The 23,764-nt window shown below is 35.2% G+C and overlaps 3 protein-coding genes across 8 annotated transcripts; 1 reads left to right on the top strand and 2 right to left on the bottom strand.

Annotated features, from left to right (window-relative positions):
- Nucleotides 1-5,356: 5,356 nt before the first annotated feature.
- LOC127797042 (uncharacterized) lies at nt 5,357-10,258 on the top strand. The gene is made up of 6 exons (XM_052329520.1): nt 5,357-5,560; nt 5,689-5,787; nt 6,581-6,930; nt 8,654-8,749; nt 9,719-9,778; nt 9,865-10,258. Exons 2-6 carry the CDS (start codon nt 5,694-5,696, stop codon nt 10,072-10,074), a joined length of 810 nt encoding a protein of 269 aa, XP_052185480.1. The 5' UTR covers nt 5,357-5,560; nt 5,689-5,693; the 3' UTR covers nt 10,075-10,258.
- Nucleotides 10,259-10,562: 304 nt separating this feature from the next.
- On the bottom strand, nt 10,563-16,703 carry LOC127796934 (phosphoinositide phospholipase C 5-like). Its single transcript, XM_052329335.1, is given in 6 exon segments — nt 10,563-11,069; nt 11,943-12,037; nt 13,777-13,832; nt 13,834-13,974; nt 14,854-15,074; nt 16,619-16,703. Coding segments are annotated over 5 exon segments (567 nt in total). The 3' UTR covers nt 10,563-11,069; nt 11,943-11,973.
- Nucleotides 16,704-17,229: 526 nt separating this feature from the next.
- On the bottom strand, nt 17,230-21,987 carry LOC127797043 (protein EARLY FLOWERING 4-like). 6 transcript variants are annotated; one of them, XR_008022110.1, is made up of 3 exons: nt 21,460-21,984; nt 21,236-21,288; nt 17,230-18,149 (listed from the first exon to the last, which is right to left on the bottom strand). XR_008022110.1 is itself a non-coding variant. In XM_052329522.1 (3 exons), exons 1-2 carry the CDS (start codon nt 21,944-21,946, stop codon nt 21,237-21,239), a joined length of 495 nt encoding a protein of 164 aa, XP_052185482.1. In that variant the 5' UTR covers nt 21,947-21,987; the 3' UTR covers nt 17,230-18,149; nt 21,236. The 6 variants fall into 6 exon arrangements, 5 of the variants coding, with proteins under 5 accessions (XP_052185482.1, XP_052185484.1, XP_052185481.1 ...); XM_052329522.1 differs by having other exon boundaries at nt 21,504-21,987; XM_052329524.1 differs by lacking the exon at nt 17,230-18,149 and adding an exon at nt 18,651-18,667 and having other exon boundaries at nt 21,504-21,987.
- Between the last annotated feature and the right edge of the window lie 1,777 nt (nt 21,988-23,764).

Genomic DNA, 23,764 nt, shown 5'->3' with positions numbered 1-23,764 from the left:
TGAAAAAATACAATGAGTATCCTTACTATTCTAATTATATAAAGTTTCATTTTATCATTAGCTAACTATGTTTAAATATTTTAAAATGACTAAAAATGCTTTAGCATTTTAAAAATCTTTTTCTTCTTTTCCACCTTTTTTTTTTAACTAAAAACCATTGCAACTAATTGAATTCTCCTTCCTCCTTTTCTCTTTGCGATTATGACAATAGCGAATTATAACAATAGGTTTTTGTCTCGAGTAATGCTATTCATCTCCAGTAGAGATGAACAACACTTCATGTTGCAGCTATATGACAGTATTTGATTGGGAAAGATACAAAGACATGATAGTGTTTAATTGACAAAGATGAAATAATACTTAACAAATTTTATTATACTGTCAATCAAACACTATCACATGGCTACCACCTGAACTATTGTTCATCTCTATTGAAGATGAATAGCATTACTCTTTGATCCCTCTATTTCTTTCTTTCTTTATCTCTCAATTGTATTCGACGATAACCCCGCCACTAATGAGGTTAGAGAACCTTAATGCAATGAAGTTATGTCATGGTTACCTCATTTTCCATATTCCCTACTTCACTATTTCTTCTCATTTCTTGTGGTTAAGCAAAGGATATGTTTGCCCTGGTTGAACACCCTATCTTTTATGGTAAGCCTATCATCAACAAATTTAGAAGACAAGTTTTTTGGTTTTTCCCCACCCCTTCCCCTTATTTCTTTCGCTAGTCTTCGATAATGGAACCTAATGATTGTTGTCGTCCATCCGACTGATGGATGAGATGGGTGACCACTACTAGTTTTTTAATTTTACATATATTTTTTTTAAATCAAAAGAGTTAGGAGAAATAAAGAAACAAGAGATAAAAGAGTAAAAATTATAATTAAAAAGGTCATTATCATTTTTAAAACATAGAAATGTGTTTTTATAATTAAAAAAATTATTATAATTTACTTGGTCGCTCTATTATCTTTTTAGTGACAAAATGTCATTATCTCATTTTCAAAATATAGCAATGTTTTTACAATTAAAGTAAATTTAAAAGATAGTTATTATAACTTACTTCTTTAACTATTGAGAAAATTTGAAAGAACACCCCTTAAGTTTGGAAAAATTGTAAAAAAGTCTTTGATGTTTGAAAATTAATAATAAATACCTTTGCTATTAAATAAACGAATGAAAACCAATTTACCCTTCATTTTCTCTTCTTATTTCTTATACAAAAAATAAAAAAAGATTACCCATGCCAGAACTCACTTTTGAGCTAGCGTCGATGCTAGGTCAGCGCCTAGTCTCTTTCTTAGTGGTCGAAGAGTCTTTCCTGAAGGGAAGGATTAAAAAGTCAACTGGGAATTCACTTAAGGGGACCAAAAGAGACGGCTTATATAGTCCGAAAGGTAATCGACTTCTAGCAATGAGCCTAAGTGGATTTTGTGCTAATGTTGGCAATAAACCCATACTTGGATTCAAAGAAAAAAAAAGAAAAAAAAAAAAGAAGAAATTAGAGATAAAAATTGTTGAAAAATATATATAAGATTATAAACGGAAATTAGCAGACCACTCAAGGCTCGTAGGAACACTATCCTTAAGGATATTTCTCTTAATAAGATATCCCCCATGATTCAATGAGTTTTTCTTCAAGAAAAGAGATGCAGGAACAACAGCTAACAACAAAGTATGAGCCCAGCAAGAGAAAAAATGAGGTAGAGTCACAAAAACTAAAACTCTTCTTCTGTGTATAATAACTATTTATAGGCTGAACTTTCTTTCTTCCAACAGCTATTTTTTCAATAAATAAGATTATAAAACCTGTGTAATTAATAACTGTTAAAGAATTTAATTGGTTCAATAAATCCAATAAATATTGTAGCTGTTAGAATTTGATTTCAAAGATTAGTAACTCGTAGTTGTTGGCATAATGAATTTGGCAGTTAATAGCACAATGAATTGGGTAGTTTTCAGATAAACAAAAAATGAATAACACAATAAAAGAAGGTTATGGGATTTGACATTTTGAAATACTCTTATATACAACAAAATAAAAGGGGGGACTTGTAACACCTCGCTTTTCTCATACCAAATGTGTCACTATACTGGGGCTCAAAATATACATAAATTATTTTTTTTTTCTTTCTCGGTACATAACTTAAATCTTAAGTACTGAATTTCAAACAAAACCCCCAGCAAATCATTTACAATATGCAGAAGCGATAATCGAAACTTGATATAGTACATACCTGAATTCACCTTATATTATATCATAAAGAATCCGTACCATATATTATATCATATTCTCAAATATAAAATATATGGAGATTTCATAAACATTCTAACAAGACTAATCATCAATAAAGCATAAGCTAAAACATATCCGAATCAGCTCGCTGAATCTATCGGCCACGCCATCACATGCCGTCTCTTCTCAATCTGCTCTTTGCCTAAGCTGCAAGTCTAAATTGGAACATTGAATGTTCCAAGGGCATAACCCATTAGAAGATAAAACTTCTAGTGAGGGTCCAAAAACATATATATGAATGCATGATGCGATAACATGAACAATAATTGCCCTTAATGTAACTTCTCAGGCCCACCAGCTCGGCACGAAAAATCCTAGGCAAATCCCGAATCTCTGCAGGATAAGCCTAACATTATTCCATCATTGTCCTAGGGGAATTACGGCTACATTTTGGGGGCGACATCTCATTCCCATACACAAATATCAATGTGACAATAAAATTGTGCCATGCAATTATTATGACTTTCCATGCAATATGACAAAATGAATATTGCATTCATAAGTAGCATGCATATATAACAATCATATCATAAATATAAGTTATTGTGAGAAAATCACTCACCTTTTGAGATAAACTCAACTTGTAACATCCTGCATCGAGTGATAGGAATAACCGGAACAACTTATCTTGATGGGCCTACGAGAACTTCCCAGGGGGTCACCCATCCTTGAGCTACCCTGGTTCAAACACACTTAACCCCGGAGTTATTTGCCTACATTCAGCCCAAAAGGTATCAAACTGGTGTTGTTCATTCCTTACTTATCCTCGATATATACTACCCTTCTCTGGGCTCTTGGGGTATTACATTCTCCTCCCTTGAGCATATGACGTTCTCGTCATGCGACCTTACAACTAATCCCAGATCTTCCCCCCTTTACATGGCTGATGTGGAATTCGCCTAAGGTGCTTACACGCACTCCCCCTTAGGGATTCAGCATCCTCGCTGAGGTTTGCTCCACCACCGCGCTCAGAGGCTCAGGAGTCGGCTGATACCACCTGTAACATCCCGCATCGAGCGATAGGAAGGACCGGAACAATATACCCAGATGAGCTTACAAGAACTTCACAGGGGGTCACCCATCCTTAAGCTACCATAGCTCAAGCACGCTTAACCCCAGAATTTTTTGCCTACATTCAATCCAAAAGGTATCCAGCTGGTGTTGTTCCTTCTTTACTTATTCTTGATATATACTACCCTTCTCTAGGCTCTTGGAATATTACAAGAGTGACTGGCACACTTCATCTCAAACTCAGTTTGAGAGAGATATAGAGAGAAGAAAAAGATGATGAAGAAATTAAAGAAAAATAAAGAACATAACATTTCATCTCGAATGCAAATATGGATTCAAAAAGATAGAGAAGAAAAAAAGGAAGAATAAGAAGTTAGAGAGGACGCGAAACATTTTATCTTAAACCTAAATCTAGATTTAAAGAAAGAGAGAAGAAGAAGAAAAATAGTAGATACATATTGTCATTGTTATTGCTATCATCGTCACCATCGTGAATAGTTCGTTACTACTATTGTGACCAAATGCCCTATATTGTTGTCGTTGTTGTTTAACCAATCTTTATCACTATAAATCAAGAGTGAGAGAGAAATTGAAGAAAAAGAAAGAAGATGGACAAACCATAATCATTGTCATCGTTTGTCATTCATAGCTAGAGAAAGAAACAAATGAAGAATTTGAGAAGAGAAAGAAAAATAGAAAAGAGAAAATAAGAGAATGAATGAATTAAAATATAAAAGTATTTTAGTTAAGTGGTTAACTATTAATAAGAGAGAAATTGCAATTATAATATTAAATCTTATTAGAGGTGCAAATGAGTCGAGTCGTTCGGGCTCAGCTCAGTGTTCAACTCAATAAAAGTACGTTCGAGTTCATTCGTTAAGGTAAACGAGACGAACTTGAACTTAACTTTGAAACTCAATTTGTAAACAAGTTGAGGTTAAGTTCAATAAAGTTCTGCTCGTTAGTTTATGAGTTAGATCGAATAGAGGCTCATGAGCTGACTCGAATAGAGACTCACAAGCTAATTCTCTTATAAGCTCGTGAGCTGGCTCGAGTAGAGGTTTACGAGTTTGCTTTTAAATAGATTTGTTTACAAATACATTAATAAAATTATTTATAATTTTATAAAAATATATTTAACATAAAATTATCAAACTTTACTTTATTATAATAATATCATAATAAGAATGTGTTGATAAGAAGATTTGTTATGACTTAAAAATTAATCAACTAATGTATGAATTTAATAGCAGAATTATCATTTTAATCGAGTAAGTATATGGTTAGTTAAGTAACAATTAATAAATATTGTACTCAACTGATTTTTTTTAATCAAGTAAAATCTAAACATTTAAGTGATTAATTGATTATATACTTGTGTTACTCGAATATATGATGAAATAACATTAATTGAATAACCAAATAGTTAATTCACTAAGTGGTACATTAGTTAAATAACTTTGTTGTGCTATAATTTTGATTATGTTTGTATTTTGAAAATAACTAGACAAGTAATTTGATTATCTTTTTGTATACTAAATGATATTATACTTATTGTAATTTGTAAAATTATTATTACTTAATTATCATGTCGATGTTATATTTGTTGATTATCAAGTTGAGTTCATTTAAGTGTATTTGTTGATTATCATATTGATATTTATTTTTATTGTACATCAATTTATTATGTTTTTTTAAATAAAATTTTGATAAATTCTAACCTGAACTCGAGCTCGAGCTTGGGCTATGCTAATCGAGCTCAAGCTCGAGCCAAGATTCTAGACTTGACTCGAACTCAAGCTCAAGTTCAAGTTTGTGATAAAATTTGTTGAGCTGAGTCGAGTTAAGTGGAACTCGATTTATTTACATCCCTAAATCTCATGGTACTTTCTATATTTTCTCATACCTCAAGAATTTTTTGTATAATTATTTTAAGCCTAAAGAGTAAGGCTTTTTTTATGGGTTAAAAATAGAAATTTAATAAATGAAATAAGATAAACATTATGAGCAAAAATAAAATAAACATCATTTAGAATCACAAAGGAGCCGATCGGGTACCGACCCAGGAGGGCCAGGACTCTATCCGAATTGCATTTCCGCGGTAGGGTTTCAAAGCCTCAAATTCTCTTTCGGTATCACTCGTCCGTAACCATCACCGTCGGTGGTCACATCTTCCGCCTCACATATTCTCTCCGGCCGCTCGCTGCTCCGTGACCACCGTCGCGGCGGCCACAGTTGTCAGTTAGTGTAAGACGTCGTCCCTGTATTCGCTGATAAATAATATCGTCGCCTCGCCCGCACATGTTTATTTCTTTTGTATGTTGTGATTGATGTATTTGGTAAAATGAAAATGATCTTCCTCTATTTGATTTTAGGAAAGATGAAACTCATAAGGAGTGCGTTGAGTTCTGTTTCGCAGTACCGACTTCACCGGCATCGGATGGTTCGGACTTTTTCTACAAGTCCACACCGAGGTACTTCCGTGTGTTATCTGTAACTGTATGATGCTTTGCTTAAGGAGGCGTTTAATCATCTTATCATGGAGTGGAGGTTTTAGCGGCTCAATAGTCTGAAGTACTTACTTGACGGCGCATCATTCGATTGCGGATAATTGTCAATTTGATTATGATTTTTCTAATAATTAAATCATGCTGGAAGACTGCTTCGATGCAATTGGTGCTTGCTTCTGTTTCATGTTAGAACTCCTCAATGAGTTTGTGTGGGTATTTCCACCTGCTTCTGTGATTTTTTCTCCAAAATCTGAGGGCCTTAGGTGAACTTTATCCAAAATATGTTCGTGGAGAAACTAAAATCTCAAAAAACTAACTTGTTTTGGGGGAAATTTTGATGATTTCATAAAAAAGAAGCACCAAGATTCCCATATCTTTTCTTTTTCTTTTTTTGGCTTTTATCTTGGTGAGATAATAAGCCTTGTGCATTATATTCTTTGTCAAGGCCTAGCAGGGATTTATGCCTTCTGCTTCAAAGCTGTCCACGGTTGAAATTTCGTGTGTTTATGTGAGATATGTTCTATATCAATGGTAGAACCCTGCAAGAAGTATCAAGATTGGGAGTTTGATGATTGTACCTACATCTTTACCCTGTAGTATCATGGTTTCATGTCTCATGTAGATCCAGCGATTCATGTAACAATTATAGAATTGATCAGTCAGCTCCAGATCACATTTAGTTTCTGCCTTCTCATAATGTATTAATACAAGTTTTAAAACAAAATTCAATCTACATGTGATTTTTCTGCCTGAACAGGTGATGACAGCCAAAGTACAAGCTTGTTTGAGTCTGCTGATGAATTTGAGCGTAGGATATTTGGTGATAGTTCTGGAAGTGACTCAAGGTCTAATACGTTTTATCAAAAACTTGATAGAATTGAGAAGTCTCACAACAGATCTGGTCTGGGATCTACATTTAATGGTGGAAACGGATCTGAGTTTTTAGATGGCCTAGATGAGAGTTTCAATACATTGTCAGATGGTATGGATGGGAAATTGAAGAAAGCAGCCACATATTTTGAGTTTGATCCTGAAGAAGTAAATAAAGAAGGCTACACTTTCAGACCAGATATGCGCTTTAGGGCAGGAATGACTTATGACATTAAGGTATGGACTAGAGTTGCCGATTCATCAATTTGCCGAACCCAATTCAGTTTTTTCTCATCCTTCCTGTTTTAACATATTTGCATAAAGATTGATTACCCGCTTTGTCAACACATTTTCTGGAGATGCTTCATGCATTATATGATTATACAGGCAGGTGAGGTGAGTCCTCATAATAAATGAAGCATCTCCAAAGCAAATGCTCAAAACCCAGGTATTCATATTTTTATATATGATATAACACAGTGATGAATCCTTTTGAACATCTTTCTTTGCTTATCAGGGATAAAAAATGCAAAATCCTTTTACTTCTCACTTAGAAGGTTACTTGCTTATCTTTGGGGGATAGCTTCAGTTTTATTTATCACTGGAAAATTATTTTAGTTATTTCTTTCCTTTTGTTATCAATTTAGTAAGTTATTAGTCTATGGTCTGGCATGACCTTCTCTTGGATTATGTTTATGTGAAATCTGTTCATGGCCCTGGCATGAGGCTAGCCCAAAGTTAATTTGTGAAATGGCCCTACATAAAGTGTGTCCATATGGTCTGATTAATCCAGAGTGTAACTGAATCTAATCTTGAAAGTGTGGTTTGGTGTAGTTAACCTGCTGGCTTAATTTTGCCAGGATTTCATTTGTAGGCACTGGCCAAGGCAGTTAAATTTTAGTTGGGGCTTGGTTTCCTAGTTATTTAGTGAATCGCGTGCCTCTTATAGAAGGTTACAAATGTTAATTTGCTGACTGGGGGCATTTGATTGCCTATGAAGCTATGATCTGCATGCTGAGCTCACTATGTCAAATGTGCTAGTCCTGGATTGCAACACACACTCATACAATAAAATTGTTAGAAGGATTTTGGGGTTAATTTTACTGGGTTGTAAATGGCACACTTGGCCAGTATTCTAGGTTCATTCAGTAGCTGAACAGCTCATCTAGGATTGATGGTAAAGTGAGGATACACACTACCCTTGGAGGCAAGGCAATTCGAGTACCAAACACCTTGAAATAGCAGTCAACCAAGAAGTCTAAATTTTGAAATGGCGGTTCATCATGGCATATCACCCAAATCAACCATTCTGTACCAGAAGCCAACTTGACTCAGAGAAGTTCTTATTTCTATCTTATTAGGATTTTAGTTGTCAGGGATAAAGCATCTTAGTAGATAGTACAAAGTATGTCAACTTGGCTTTCTTCCTATTCCTGTTAGAGACTATATCCTAGGAGGAATGGGTTACACATTGGGAGCCCCCACCTGAAGGGATTCATCTCTACTGTACTCTATTAATGCGCAGTGACCTAGTTTTGGGACACCCTTTTCCTCTCTTTTCTATTGCCTCGTTGCTGTTTCTCCTCTCTTCCTTTATGCCCCACTGTTCTTGCTTGCCAACATGCTCCATGCAATTCATATAATTGCATATTAGATTTCCTTTGATCTTAGCTGATGCAACACCCCCCCCCCCCCCCCTCCCCCCACCTCCCTTTTTTTCAACAAAAAAAAAAAAAGAAAAGAATAAATAAATAAATATTAGAATACCATTCATAGGCATGACATGGGTTGTAATGGACATTGGCAAGGTAGAATCCATGTATGTATTATATCTAATTTGGTGTTATAATCTGTTTTTGGCTGGTTAAAGCAGGCTATAATCTTGTTTTTACCCCCAAACCTTTTTACCTTTTGGCGCTCTCATTTTCTTTACCTCTATGCTTGGTGTCAATGCATGCAGGATCTTGATCTTACGAAACCTGGGGTACAGAAACCTTTTAAAAGGGCTGAGTTTGAAGTGACATCAGAGGAAGTAATGAAGAAAGCTGATTTCAGGGTGAGCATGTTTGCTTCTAGCTTAATAATTGTCTGCCCCTCATCCCCTCCCCCCCCCCCAAAAAAAAAAGAAGCAGAAAACAAACGAGAAATTGTTGAGGCAACAGATGATTAGAATGCAACAGATGATTAGAATGCAAGCCATTTTTGCCATGAGGCAGCTCCTCACTGGAACCAAATTGTTGAGGCAACAGTATTTTGCATGGTTGTCAGAACAGGACCAGACCAGCTGATTCAACTGGTTCAATCAGGAGGCAGGAGCCAATAGGCCCATCGGTTTAGTTTACATTCTTGTACCAGTTGGTTAAAAGACCAGACACGTGTCACAATTAGAGTCAAGACTTAAAACTGAAAACAATGCCTCGGAAATGAGAGGCTCCTATTTAACAAGACTCAGAAAACTATGTGAAATTATTAGCAGCTGACCAGTACTCTACAAATAGTCTATAAGTTGGTATCAGATAATTATTATGTATAATATCATTTTAATTTTGTCTTTTCTTATAGTTGTACTTGTATGATAATATCCTTATCTTAATTATACACGCATTTTGCATATACAAGAACAATAACAATAACAATAACAATCGCAAACGTTAATTTTACTAGCTGAATTCTAAATCTCTAATCATCTGCATTCAGGGCCGTATAGTGATTCTTACTTGCTAAACACGTTAACAACTTTATAGGGATAAAATGCTGGACCTATTCTATGTTTAGTTGGTTTGTCCTTTAAATCCTATGCTGCTTGACTGGCATAGGTACAGTTTGTCTTGCACAAGGATCATCAAATGAAGCAAAATGTCTATGTCCATGTGCTCCCTTACAACCATAAATGCTTCACATCTTGATTAAACAATTTTATTATGTTAATTACTTGTCTAATAACTCTGTTTCATATATTAATTTTATGGTTGACCTCATCTCTTGGATCCCTGCCTCCCTTAATGTCTGAAAGTACTGTTTACAGAATGTCAGATTCCTTGCAAACTTCATAACTCAGGCTGGAATTATCATCAAGAGGAGCAAGGTAAGCACACTGCAATCACACTGGTGTCTTGAATTAGAATGCACTCCTGTATTGGAATTTATTTACCATTTACCTGTGTTATCCAGACTAGGATTAGTGCCAAAGCACAGAGGAAAGTTGCTAGGGAGATCAAGACAGCCCGAGCTTTTGGTCTAATGCCTTTTACTACTATGGGAACCAAACAATTTGTGTTTGGTAAGACTATGAAGGATCTTGATGAGGATTACGAGTATGAAACTTATGATACCCCCAACTCTGTCAATGTAGAAGACACTGAGGAACCCCGTGGCGCTTAGATGCTTGTATGTGCATGTTTTGGCTTATCCTTTTTTACATCAGCACAAGTTCCCGCACATTTTTCTAAATTGGTACTTGGGATACACTGATTTCTTTTTTCCCCAAAAGGTGACTCTAGCATGCACTGTTTTTCTATGTTCTCCTAACGAAAGGGCTTTTATATGGAGCTAGATTTTTTTCCAATTATTATGTTTGCAAGGCTCTTGCTGTGCAGTGGCTGCCAATGATACCGACAGAGGTAGCTTCATGTAGGCATCTTCTCATTTGTGAACCCCGTAAATATGTGATTTTGATCAAACCTTCAACCACTGTGTACTATCTTAGCTACACAACCTTTGGCTTTGTCCACGATGTGGCCCGTGTGGGCTTCTGAACTGCCAGCCTCTTTGATATATTTTTGTGAAATTTGAGGTGAAATTCAATTTCAACATAGTAGCAATTATAAACGTGGGGTTATCAAAGAAATTACAAGTTACTGGAGTATACGTTGAACAAAGAGCATAACCTTGCAAGATGTTTTGATGTTTTACAACTTGAAATGATTACATAAAGATAACGTGTACGCACAACAGGAGGCCTATCTATTGATCAACTACTGAAACATATCGGTATTGAAGTGTGATCTGGATCCTATGAGCAAAAGTTGTTTTTGGAGTTGTGTAGCGGAAATGGTTCTAAAGTTGATTCCATTGAGGGTAGGTAGCCTGGGAAGATTTGGCCAAAATAGATGAAATCTAGAATTTCAGGCCAACTTGAAGCATATTAGAAGAGTTTTAACTAGATTGTACTTCTCTCCTTTGCGGTTGAGGCGGGGCACTGGCCGGATGCCTTCCCAGCATGTCATACTCGTATACTTCAATTCGAAGCAAGGCCAATTCAGGAACTGTAAATGGGAAGCGAAACTCTTCGTCCCAAACAGGGGTCCAGTTGTCTTCTACTTATTTGCTTCGTTGTTTGTCTCATCAGCAATCACTCCAGCAAGAAAAATGCCTATCTGCTTGACCATGTTGATTCATCTCAGTTTCAGTAAAACGTACAACTTGTTATTCAGTCGATGATGGAATGCCTACTTCAAAATCATGTCGACAGTTATTTTATGCAAATTAAGGAAAAAGGTCATGCATGATTCTTAAGTTGATTTGTACAAAAGATGAAGCAAAAAGAGCCACCTTTTTGCTCAGATTTCCAAATGAGAAACTTTAGTAGGTAATTTACCTTAGCATATAAGTCTGGGGGAATACAAGTCAAAAAGTGAGTTTGTTTAGAATCCAGATGCCAACCAGCACCCATGTATGCTTTCACCTTTAGGGTGTGTTTGATAATATGAAAAATGTAAAAAAAAATGTTTCATTCAAAGAATTGAATTTCATGGTATAATCATTAAAACTTGTTTTTAGCTTTTTTTCTATGAAAAATTTCATCTAGGAGATATGGTTTTTGTTTTCTATATAAGTTAGAAAACATTTTCTTTTACAACTAAATGTTATTAAACACACTCTTAAAGTGTGTTTGATTGTATTATCTAGAATTTAATTTTAGGTAATATAGTCTAGAAAATAAAAACCATTTCACTTCCTTGGAAAATGAATTCTATGGAAAGAAGTTTTAAATGATTGTACCATATATGTTTTTTTATGAAAAAATTAAAAATATTTGATTATTTTTCATAATTACACATTTTCTATGAAAAATAATCAAACACTTTTAATTTTTTCATAGAAAAATATATATGGTATAACTATTTAAAGTTTCTTTTCATAGAATTTATTTTCTAAGGGGGTGAGATGATTTTTGTTTTCTAAATAATGCAATCAAACATACCTCTAGAGTTTTTTTTCGCTGGCAACTTCACTTTATGATCAAATACCTCGTTATGAGGTCCCGGTTTCATCAATAACTCAGGCTTCTTTACATCTGCAGCCCCTATTTGCTCTAAATATTCCGTGCAGATCGATCATATCCCTGAAATTGGAGACAGTTTGATGCAGTAGTCTTTTAACTGGAAAACTTATTAGAAGTTAAAACTATTGCTTCAATTGCAAATACAAAAAATCTCGCACCATGCAAATTTATATGATACAGAACAAAATATTTGGTATTGCATCAACATTGTTCCTAGCCAGTTATCAATATCACTATTTTATTTGATTAACGTAGCTTAAGCAACTCTCTTTCCTCTCAGTTATTCTCTAGAAATTTGATCTCTTATAAACTCACTTATAAACTGGTCCACGTCACCTTATTTATGCTGATCTCCATATATTCGCCCAAAACTGGAGTCATAACTTGACTCGCATATTTTGTATTGTGATGACAAAATGGGCAAAAAGTCCATTTTCCCCTTGCATTACCACTCACAATTATCCTTACGCTAAACAGAAAGAAACTACCTAACCAAAAAAAAAAAGAGGACAAAAAGATCAGCTAAAAATGGAACTTAGGAAACATTAGAAGTATAGTTTATGAATGAATTTAAAGCTAAGAAAGAATACTGAACAAAGACCTGCATATTGAACGCAACCATTTGAGCTCTCCATGCATCCACCCGATTAGAGGCTTTGTAATTGGAGGAGGAAAACCGAGTATCTAGACTATGGGCAGACCTATATTTATGGAAAGCATCCATCAGAATTCATCATCAGTAAATTCTGAATGTAGAGCATCGCCTGGTAGCATTCAAAGTTAAGCATGCCTGAGATGTTTGGTTGCATACAACAGGACATGGACTAGGTTCAACAAGTACCCACCGTACAACGTCCGTTCCACATGCTTCAGCACCCTTTTCAAGGGCTTCTTCACTCAAGCTAAGCCGTCTAATTTTATCACTTCCAATTTTCAGAGCATCCTTTAAGCCACCACCCTTAGGTTTTCCATCATGAATGGCAATTAGACACACTTGTCAGCAGGTGGTTCTGATGAATGAAGATTCTCATCACAATCATCATTATCTTCGTCATGCAGATGGCAGTTACTCTTGTCGATATCACCCTCCTTGAAGTAGAGCAAACTTCAATAAGCAAATACTTTATAAATGCAGATGATGGATAAATTATATCTAAGAGACAAGCCATGACTTAAAATTTGAGCTACCTTTTCATCATTTTCTTGAGCGGCTATCTTGTTGTCTGAGGGCTCTTCATCACAGTCCTTTTCCGTAGGTGAGCCACTTGGTTGGAAACTATCTAGGTATTCTTTTGTAGGCTTGGTAGAAATGATAACTAGGAAGAATACTACACTAGCTTGTTTTCTTATTTCAAAGTAATCTTACACAATTTGCATGGAAGACCCAGTGAGATTGGAAACCCTTTATATGTCGTAGTTTAGAACTTGGTATTTATGCCTGAACATAGTTAGTCATAAATTTATATCCCATGCAAGTTTTTCTGCTCGGGCTTATCATGCATAGGACAGAAATAAACTAATATGGCAAATTGGTTCGAATTGGTAATATCAAGGAAGATCTCATAGGAAGCCTTAGTCTAAAGCAAGAAAATAGCATATGGTTAAGCTCTTCAGGGCATACCCAAACCTGTTAAACCAAAGACTTAATCGATCTGAATACCAAGTTTTCAGTTTGTTTTCAGAGTCATCCTTTTAATGCATACAGGTTCAAGGCCTCACTTAATCATCATTGAAACACGTTAAGGAGAACATAAACCCACAATTCAGAGACTTATAGGTCTGAATGTTTATTAAATTACCTTCCGTGAAGAACATGTACATCATCTTTTGAGGAATTGGGCCATATATCAAACTCTTAACACTCTCACACCCCTCTGCAATGCCTTTATGATTGGAACATCGCTGCAATCACTGCTTTGCTGGTTCCCAGTCCAGTAAGAATTATGCCCGGTGTAGATGAAATAGTGGGACCGAGGGGCACTCGTGTCATGCTGGACCTGGAATGAGTAATGGATTCCGTATTAACATATACAAGTGCAAGGAATAATAAGATTGAGAAGAAACCAAAAACTACATTATCTTTATCTTATCAGCAAGGAACAAGACTAAAACAAGACTAAATATAAAATCTAGACTAGAGAAAGATTATGTTGAGTTTGTAACAAGAGGTAAATATTGACTCCAAGATGCTGTTTTACATTTCCTAATCTTGTTTTCAGAATCAAATTTTCAAGAAATAATATACAAACAGAAATTTTACACTGGAAAACCTAAATGATGCGGTTTTCCCATGTTCCCTCACTGCAAGGTGCCTCTGTTCACTTAACAAAAGAAATTATGCAATAATGTAAGTCTCAAAGCTTCAAAATACATCACATTGTTTACCAATACAATTTGCTACATTAAGAGAGTTGCAACAAAAATTGAAATCATTGCATCCAAGTACTAGCCTCTCAGTTGATCACTCCAATGGGTTTGCAATGTTCCCTGCTTATGGAAATTTCAAGTCTAAAGACCGTTAAAAATCAAACATGGGCCGGTCAAAACCCTCAAACACACTTGACGGTTGCTAAATTTAGTTTTATTCTCTGTCACACTGCACAAGCAAAGTTTCAATTTGTCCCAATTCTTTCCATTTCTTGGGGGAAAATTGATAATAAATTCAGTACATACTTGAACCCTGTTTTGTTCTCTAATTTCCCCTAAATCAACTGTTGAAATCGTAAGCACTTCAGTCAATTATTTCTTTGGTTGCTAATAGTATCAAACAATATATACATAGCATGGTGTCAACGTCACAAGACCACTTTGATCAAACCAGCTGGAATATACGTAAACAGACAATTCAAGCGTACACACACACACAGAGTACATACCTGAGATACGATCCGAGCGTTGAGATCAGCGGACAAAAGGTAGTGGTGGAAATCATCAAGGGTGAGAGTGTGCCTCGCGAACTTGCTAAAATGGTGGCGTTTATGGAGCGCCTGCTCTATGATACGGTCGGCGTCGGCGATGGTTGCCTCGGACTCGCCCTGAACCTCCGCCGGGAAGCACCGGAGCTGCCCCGCCGCCTCGAACCTTTTTTTGTTTCCTTCTTTGAACAAGGATCAAATCAACTTGCCTGCTTTTGTAGAAAGAAAATCCAACTAATGTCTAATGATATTACGATGGCTGTATTATACTATTCTTATAATAACCTCTCTTCTCTACTTGAAGACAAAGAAGAAGATGTTGACAAATAGAAAATCCAAGAATGCTAATGGAGCAGAGAAAAGCTATGGGCACATGGACGTCTTATCTTACGCCAATGCGTATAAGGTCCCGTCCATTAAAGACCACAAAAGGCAGGCTATGAATGAATTGATACCCAAATTCATAGACGGCGGTGCGGGGGCGACGGTGGCGGCGGTGGGTTTCTCAAGACCGGAGGTGCCGTGGAAGTGGTAGAAGTAATTTGAGAGACGTATTTTCGTTATTTTATCATGTGTGATGCGTTTGTAAAATTATGTGTAAATATCTATGTACATATAGCATTGTCCAATTCATAAAGGAAAAAGATTACTATATTTTGATTGGCTTATGCCATATTTCTATTATAATATTTGTATCTCACCAAAAAAATTATACATAATTATTTAATGATATTATTTTTAAGTAATATTACAATTATCTAATCATATTTTTAAAAAAAAATACTCCCAGAACATAGATCGAACAGTCTGATGAATAATATATTAATATCAATCCGGTGGATTGTGAGTTTGATGTTCGCTCTACACAAGGACTAAATGTCCAACTTACAATTTATCTCTCCTGATGTAATTGATGGCATAATCATCAGAGATCGCACAAGAATGATCATCTCAAAATAGATATATTAAAAAAAATATTATTTATTATTAAGGTTGTAGCTACAATTCTCTCAAATTAGATCAAAAGGACGGTTATAATCTTTTTCCTAGGGAAAAATAATATTATAAAATATTTTATGAAAAATTAACCAAATTAATTTGATAATCTCATAAAAAATAATTTGATCATAGTATTTTTACATTAACATGTTTGCAATCCCAAAAATAATTCATGTAATGTGATGAAAAAATGTTATACTCACAATTAAGTTTTACAAATAACTCTCACAAATTAATATATGTATAAATTCATAATAATTTTATTCAAAATTAACAATAATTTATAATAATGAATAGATTTATTGTTAATCTTGGGTAAGATTGTTATATATTTAAATAAAACATTATAAATTTATATAATATTATTATGAAGTTATCTATCACATTAATTTATAAAAAATAAATTTTAAACTTATTCATGGTCTGATACTACTACTTTCTTCCTGTTATAAGCATTTCGTGTAACTCCATGTATCAGTAAAGGGATTTATAAACTCTCACTGAAGTTTAGGTGCTGTATATTTTATTTAGATACACGTTTATTAAAAATTAAAAAATAAATATTATCAAATTTAAACACTATTTAACAGTATTTTAAAAAAACTCTCACTCCCCACTTTTCTCAAAAATGTTGTTTATAGCTTATTTAATTGATTAAATATTTTATAATTTTATCCTCCAACAACTATCATATTGCCAACTTTAAACATTACAAAATTTTCTTTGCCCTCCCTCCATCTTCTTCTAGTAGCCACCTCCATCTCTATCTCCTTCATCATCTCCATTATCGCCTTCAACCCTATCGCCGTCATCGTCTCCGTTGTCGTCTCCATTCCTTGCCCTTCTCTCTATATATATGTATATATATATATATATTTAATATTTTTATGAATTAAATCTACATTTAAACATAAAATATTGTATTAATTTATTTTTAATAATTTTATATAATTTATCAACATGTAATGTAATGTTAAAAATTTTATCACTTCAATATCAATTTATAATTTTTTATTAAAAATTAATATTTTTATGAATTTTACTTATATTAGGCCAAATTGACTAATATATCATGAACTTTAAGTCAATTTTAAATTTTATCTAATTTTGATATTTGCTTCAATTTGATCATCGAACTTTAACTTTTGTTTCAATTTTATCTTCAATCGGTCAAGTGTGTACCCAAGCTTACGTGGCGACTGATGTGGAGGGTTAATGTGACTAAACGATTGAGGTAGAGGGCTAATGTGACTAAACGATTGAAGTGGAATGTTGATGTGTCTAATAATTGACATACTAGTAAAACGACGTTATTTTGTTTGCTTTTATCACAAACCATAAGGTAAAACGATGTCGTTTTGATAAAATTAATAATTAAATACATACATTAATAATAAAATACATAAAATAATTAGATATACAAACACAAAATCAATAATCAAAGACAATAATTAATGGTTGAAAGCTTCGATTGTTGCTTTAATGGCTGACTAAGGGCGAGATCTTCAAGTGATCGATAGTGAGAGGTAACGAGTAGTCGACGAGAATAAAGGCAACTGACCGGCAAAGACAATTTGACTGGTAAGGATGTTGTTGGCTGACCGAATAAAAGGAAAAATAGACTAAAAATAGCAAAGGGTTGCGGAGAGGGAGGCCTCGATGGCGGAGAATAAATGGGTGAGGCTCTCGAAGATGGCTATCTGGTGGATGAATAGAGAGATAGGTGAGACGTTGATGACGACGGTGGTGCTACGGTGACTATTTTTTCTGACAAGCTAGTTGAACAGATATATGGGTTTGGAAAATGTGTTGTCTTTGAGGGGTGGGCTTTTCTGACGGGCCAATGGGGGGGTCTGTTGCTTTCGATTGAGTGGGCCTCTGCAAACGTCTAACGACCACAAATCAGCCTTTCATCTACGTCGGCCACCGTGCTCCAGTCGTCTTCTTCATCACTTTCCTTGCAACGCGACTCTTGACAACATCGAGATTCGTCGCCACCAATCGACGTTTACCTCCTATTCATGACCGTCGATCAACCTACTCGCCATCATCACTAATCTCCCTCACCACCAACATTGCTTCTAGCTTCTTCCTCACTGTCCATCCATGCTTCTGTTTGCCATTGAAGCAGCCATTCCAAGCACTCTAGATCCAGCCCAAATCTGAACCGGCTCGACCTAATTTATCCATAGTTCTAACCTAGATCTTACATAATTTACCCGTTTTGCTAACTTGGACACGTCACCATGTCACATCAACTGCCACATAAGTTGGGACACATACTTGTTAAATCAAGGATAAAATTGAAATAAAAGTGAAAGTTTGATAACCAAATTGAAACAAATGTTAAAACTGGATAAAATTAAAAATTAACCCTAAGTTCGAGATATATTACTTTATTCAACCTTTATATTATTCAACATATCTATTTTAATTTTTTTGTTAAGTTTTGATAGTTTATTAGTTTTTTCAAACCAAACACATATCTATATAAATGATAGTTTAAAACATATTTATGCAAATACATTATCAATTTAAATCCTAACCAACTTTAAAACCTTATATAGTTTTTAAGTAAAAAGGCCTAAAAGCCATCTTAATAAACGGTAAGCCAAACACCCTCTAAATATCTCATGCTACACTCTACGGTTGACAACAAATTATCAATACCATAACTTTCACACATATACATACTATATTCAATGATAAATTTTTAATAATATTTATAATTAAATATTATTTAAAAATTCAGCCTCGGATACTTCAATCTCTAAACCTGAATAGCATAACAGAACTTAGATGTAAGAGCATTTTAGATTACCAGAGAACAGTCTGGCCAATGACCTGATGCAAAAGTACACAATATATCCCGGCAAATAGTCCATGCATATTCCATTCCTCATATGAGTCTAGTTCTTGGGGTAAACAACAATATTAATATAACATCCGTACAGTAAAAGAATGTAAATAATGACAGCAGTAGATAACACTGTAATGAACAAAGAAATTTAATACAAATCGAGACGTGAAAGCTCGTCGTTCTGAAGACAGAATCACCCTGCACTAGTAGCTAGTAGACTACGGCAATAGTCTTAATAGAATGAAACAATCTCACCAGCAGAACATAAGCCAAGAACAGCCAAATCTGGCAGAAGTCGAAGTGGTATTTGCTCTCTATTTTGGATAGAAGAAAGATTGGAGAAAGGAATTGAGCTCTCTGATTAACAGTAAAATGGAGAGGAAATTCTGAAAAAAATTCTGTATCAGCTGAAGAGAGAGAGAGTGGAGTTTCAAAACTTCTTCGCGGAACTGGAAGCTCGTATATATAAATATAGAGCCGGACAAAACAGCCACGCATGAAATCTCAAAACGCGTGGAATGAATTCCGGAAACAAGCAGGGTGAAATCTGGAAAATGAGCTGGGACTGCGACATGGTGGAGAGAAACCCAGAAGCGCGAAGCACGCCGGAGGAAATTCGGGGGCACTATTTGGATAAAAATAATATATATTAAATAAATTTTTACTTAAAAATATATTATTTTATTCTTTTTTATCTCATCTAATCCAATCTGGACCGACGGGGTGCGTGTGTGAGTATGGGTTCGCTCGCCCACAAAATTTAGGTACCCCTTAAAACCCAAACCTAATATCATAATTTGGGCTATTTATACTCACATTATCCCTCTTCACCAAGCAATGTGGGACAACTAACATTCCCACACACTCAACACATATTCACTCACGCAAAACACTAGTTGACCAAATGATCTACTAAAAGATAATCTATCTTGGCAACAAAAAAATGTAAAAGTATGCATGACATACTCTTAACAAGATATTGTTGAACATACCATGGACAAATATGGCATGCTAATTTTTTCAAGTAAAAAGTAATATGATGAAATAGGGATAGAATGATGACAAAGAGAGTATAAGAACATAGAGGACTAAGTTATTTCGAATATAAGCAAAATAGCCTAAATAGCTATTTAATCCAAAACTTGTTAAGTTACAGGAAAGCAAATTTCAAAAAGATTCTCATGTGGTATTAATTGCCAGATGCTAAAACAATTTAGCAGTTAATATGACCAATCTAATCCAAAGAACAATATCAAAGTATCCCACCTCAAATTCCAAGCCTCATTTGGTTAAGAGAACATTTCTTCTAACAACCTGGTGATGTGGAACATGGATCTAGGGAGCATCTTAATGATTCTGTCGAAACAAGATAGAAATCCAAAATGCCACACTTTTCCTAATGCCTGGACTACTGACACTAATAGCTGACACTAGCTGCTGAAACTACAGTCCAAAACACAAACATGACATCCTCAGTTCATCATTTTTAGTTGATAAATGACTGCAAAGGAGTAGTAACTTGGTCACCCAGATCCCAAGGCAAGGATATAATCCATTAGTTGACACAGATAGATAAAAAAACTAGGGTATAGAATCAGTTTTTCTGATTAGCGAAAAAATCAACTTTTTTTTATAACTGGTGCTCCATCATTATATGCAGAGAAGCAACAGGAAATTCTTTATGAAAAGGAAAAGATGCCCTCAACACTAAGCTCAGATGCTCAGGAACAGAAAATTAAGAACACGTGGAAAAGAAAAAAAGTATCAGTTCCAAGCACCTTGTCTATATATCCACAAAAGTAACTAGTATGAAACACCAAAGCCGTGAAATTATCCGTGTCGTTTATTTTGATAAGTTAATTAGTGAGCAAAGGCACTCTGCTTCATCTGCCCGAAGGGCTGTACTAAATGTGGACAAAAGTATGGTTTCATACTCTTATCTTCTTGTCAGTTAGCATTTTACCTAGGCAGAAATCAGATGGTATGTTAAGAGTTCTATCTCAATAGAAGTATTTGCAAACCGAATAACAACAAAGAAAACTAGAGTTCCTCCCATGTACCTGCTATTTTCGGTTTGGCAAACAGAATAGATAAGATTTAGGAAAGCTATTGATGAATGATGACTGAAGAAATTCTACATAAATCACAATGAATTAAAAGCAGAAAAAAATCAGAATTTGTCATCGTTCTCCAAACTCCAGAAATCACTCACATACATGCTTTCAACCTGCTAACTTAATAGAAGTATGCAAAATAATATTACTTTGTGGCATCATGGAGAAGAATTCTTCAATTATGCGATGATTCTCCAGATTAGGTGACAATTCTCCGTGCAAATTCCGCACTAATTTATTCATGACTAATCAAAACTAAGAAACCAGCATTCTTTACTTGCAGTAATTAGCATTTCTGATTAGTTAGTAATCAAGAAATTATGAATATAAACGTGGACAGAAGTGAGACAAGTAAACAGAACATAAATACCTCAGTCAAGTCTGCGGGCAGCAAGCATGATAAGAAGTCCCGCAGTCTTCGTCCTTACAAATACAAAAACATAACAAAAGCACCAAATAAGCAACAACATTTATCACTACCACCACCGCCACGATTGATCCAACACAATAACATTAAGAAGTTAATGATCCATGTCTCACTGACACAAAATCAAACATCTGAAACTCAAATTATTCCAAGTAGAACAGACTAACCAAGACTCGAAGCATCAGAAAGGCCAAGGGTAATTAAGAATTACTGAATTGACTCGGTGTTGAGGCTATTGTTCTTTTCAGTTTCGTCGTGGTTGGTGTTAGAAGCCGTGACGGCGCGTCGCTGGTGAACGATGCTGGAGAAATTGGCCGAGAGATCGGAGTAGAGGGACATGACCTTGGATATATTGCCGTTGATCTCTCGAATTAGGGAAACGTTCTTAGCGAGGTTGTCCGGAAGCTTCGACTCGTGGTTCTCGTTCACCTTTTGAATCAACGTTCGGTTCTGGTCCAGCACCGACTGAACCTGTTTGAAGCTCGCGCTGAGCGTGTCCCAAACCTCCTTGTCACATTCCTCATCGTCTTTGCTCCCTTCTTCGTTGTGTTGTTGTTCCCGGCCATCATCGTCTTCGCCAGTTTTCGCTTCTTTCCTGTCGCGGCGGCGGCGACGGTGACGGAGAAGGCGGTTGTCGTTGGTCGCGTCCTCCATTCTCCGCTCCTCGGCCAGCGAGGTTTCAACTTTCTAGCGTTGTCAAGAAATTTATATGAATACAAAATGGGCAAATGACACTTTAACCCAATAATTTGCATAAACGACATATTACTTGGTTTTATAATAGCCTAATTAAAACATAAAATGAAGCTATAAAATTAGGAGCTTCCTTGGCAAAGTATCTTTTGAAAGTGAAAACTACGCCGAAAGTGTAATTTTATCCACACACACACACAAAAAAAAAAAAAAAAGACAATCGGCGGTTTATGGGGGGAAGAAAGAAAGGAAAAAGGCTTTTCCCTGCTTCTTCTTTTTTTTTTGTATTTTTTAATTCCTAGATTAAGGGAGGACGCAAAAGTCCTTAGCTGTGAGATAGAGTGAAGTGACAGGCCAATTGCAGTTGAGGGGTGTGCGATGGTGGGCATGACTCATGCCTTGACTTCCTCACAGTGGAACAGCAGAGTCAGGGCCGTGGTTTTACTTTTATTATTATTACTTTTAAAGTTTTTGAATGAATCAGTGGTTACAGTTGGACTTGGACATGGAGGAGGCCTTTTGGATCTGAAACAACTTTGCTATTGGATGGATGGATTGAATAAAGTAAAAGGGGGAAATTAATAAAACCTTAACCCACAAGTGGCCACAGCCCTCAAAGAAATAGCCATTTATGCCGTGCCGTGGCCCAATTGGAAAATGTAGTCGGTTTAGAATCCCATTCTAGCACGTGCCATTGCCCAATCAATGAAGCATCCATTGGATTTTACCAATAAAATATTCGGTGACGAAAATATCTTCCTCTTGCTCTCTCAGGGGGCTGGCCGTCGGGGCAAAATATCTAGCACCCAACCACGGAAGCGAGCGAGCTAGAAACACGTGGCCCAGTAAGTTCAATAGTGAAAGAACACTGCACCATTTGAATTTCTTTTCTTTTCTTTTTTCTAATTTTCTTTCCCCAACTATCACATTGACATTGTTACCCTTTACAAAAATTGTTTTCACAATAATGACATTGTATTTTTGCCTGCCTGAAAATGACAAAAACAATCATATATGTACTCTTCTAGTAATATATTAAATCACCTATTCTCATTCTCATTGAAAAAAAATCGATATTTATCAAATATTTGTACTCTTTGTCCAATTTAAACTAAAATTTATTTCTCAAATTCTCAATCAAATTGTAATGTTACTGTATTATTATTAGGTTAGAGTTGTTAAACGTTGATTTTTATTTAATTAAATTAAATTCTGATTACGAGTTGTTGGACATTGTATGTGTGAACCTCATAGCCACTAACCTTTGCTCAGTATGATGTTGGGAACTAAACTAAATAGGCTGTCTAACAACTTTTAATTGAATCAAAATAAAATTAATTTGTTAATAAATTTATATCAAGATTATTTATTTTATGGATCGTGTTACATGTACTGACGGGATGACAGACTCAATGATCGAATCACAGGGTCGGCGACTACAACAAAAATGATTTGTTGAGGTATCTTTTTTAGGGCATTTTTTAAAAGGTGTCCTCTAAAATACCACTTTAAGGCACAATTTAAAAAAGTGTTCCAATACAATAACTTTAATGAAGTACAATAATTAAGTGCCCTATAAAATACTATTTTAAGGCATAATTTAAAGAAGTACCCCAATAAAATAATGAGGCACAACAATGAAATACCCTAATAGACAAATATAAGTGTCTTAATAGATAAATCTAATATGGCAGAATTTTTGAAATGCCCCATAAAATGCCCTAATAGACAAATCTTAAGTGCCCCAATAGAATAATTCTAATGAAACTTAAATATACT

This window comes from Diospyros lotus, chromosome 3 (assembly GCF_014633365.1).
Source record: "Diospyros lotus cultivar Yz01 chromosome 3, ASM1463336v1, whole genome shotgun sequence".
NCBI lineage: Eukaryota > Viridiplantae > Streptophyta > Magnoliopsida > Ericales > Ebenaceae > Diospyros > Diospyros lotus.
Note: the sequence above shows the minus strand (reverse complement) of the source record. Positions and strands in the feature narration are given on the sequence as shown.

Coding starts and splice junctions, on each gene's coding strand:
- LOC127797042 (XM_052329520.1), top strand. CDS start 5,694: ATGAAACTCATAAGGAGTGCGTTGAGTTCTGTTTCGCAGTACCGACTT. Junction 5,788..6,580: donor TTCTACAAGTCCACACCGAG/GTACTTCCGTGT, acceptor CTGCCTGAACAG/GTGATGACAGCCAAAGTACA. Junction 9,779..9,864: donor TTATCATCAAGAGGAGCAAG/GTAAGCACACTG, acceptor TGTGTTATCCAG/ACTAGGATTAGTGCCAAAGC.
- LOC127797043 (XM_052329522.1), bottom strand. CDS start 21,946: ATGGAGGACGCGACCAACGACAACCGCCTTCTCCGTCACCGTCGCCGC. Junction 21,289..21,503: donor CTCAACACCGAGTCAATTCA/GTAATTCTTAAT, acceptor TGTATTTGTAAG/GACGAAGACTGCGGGACTTC.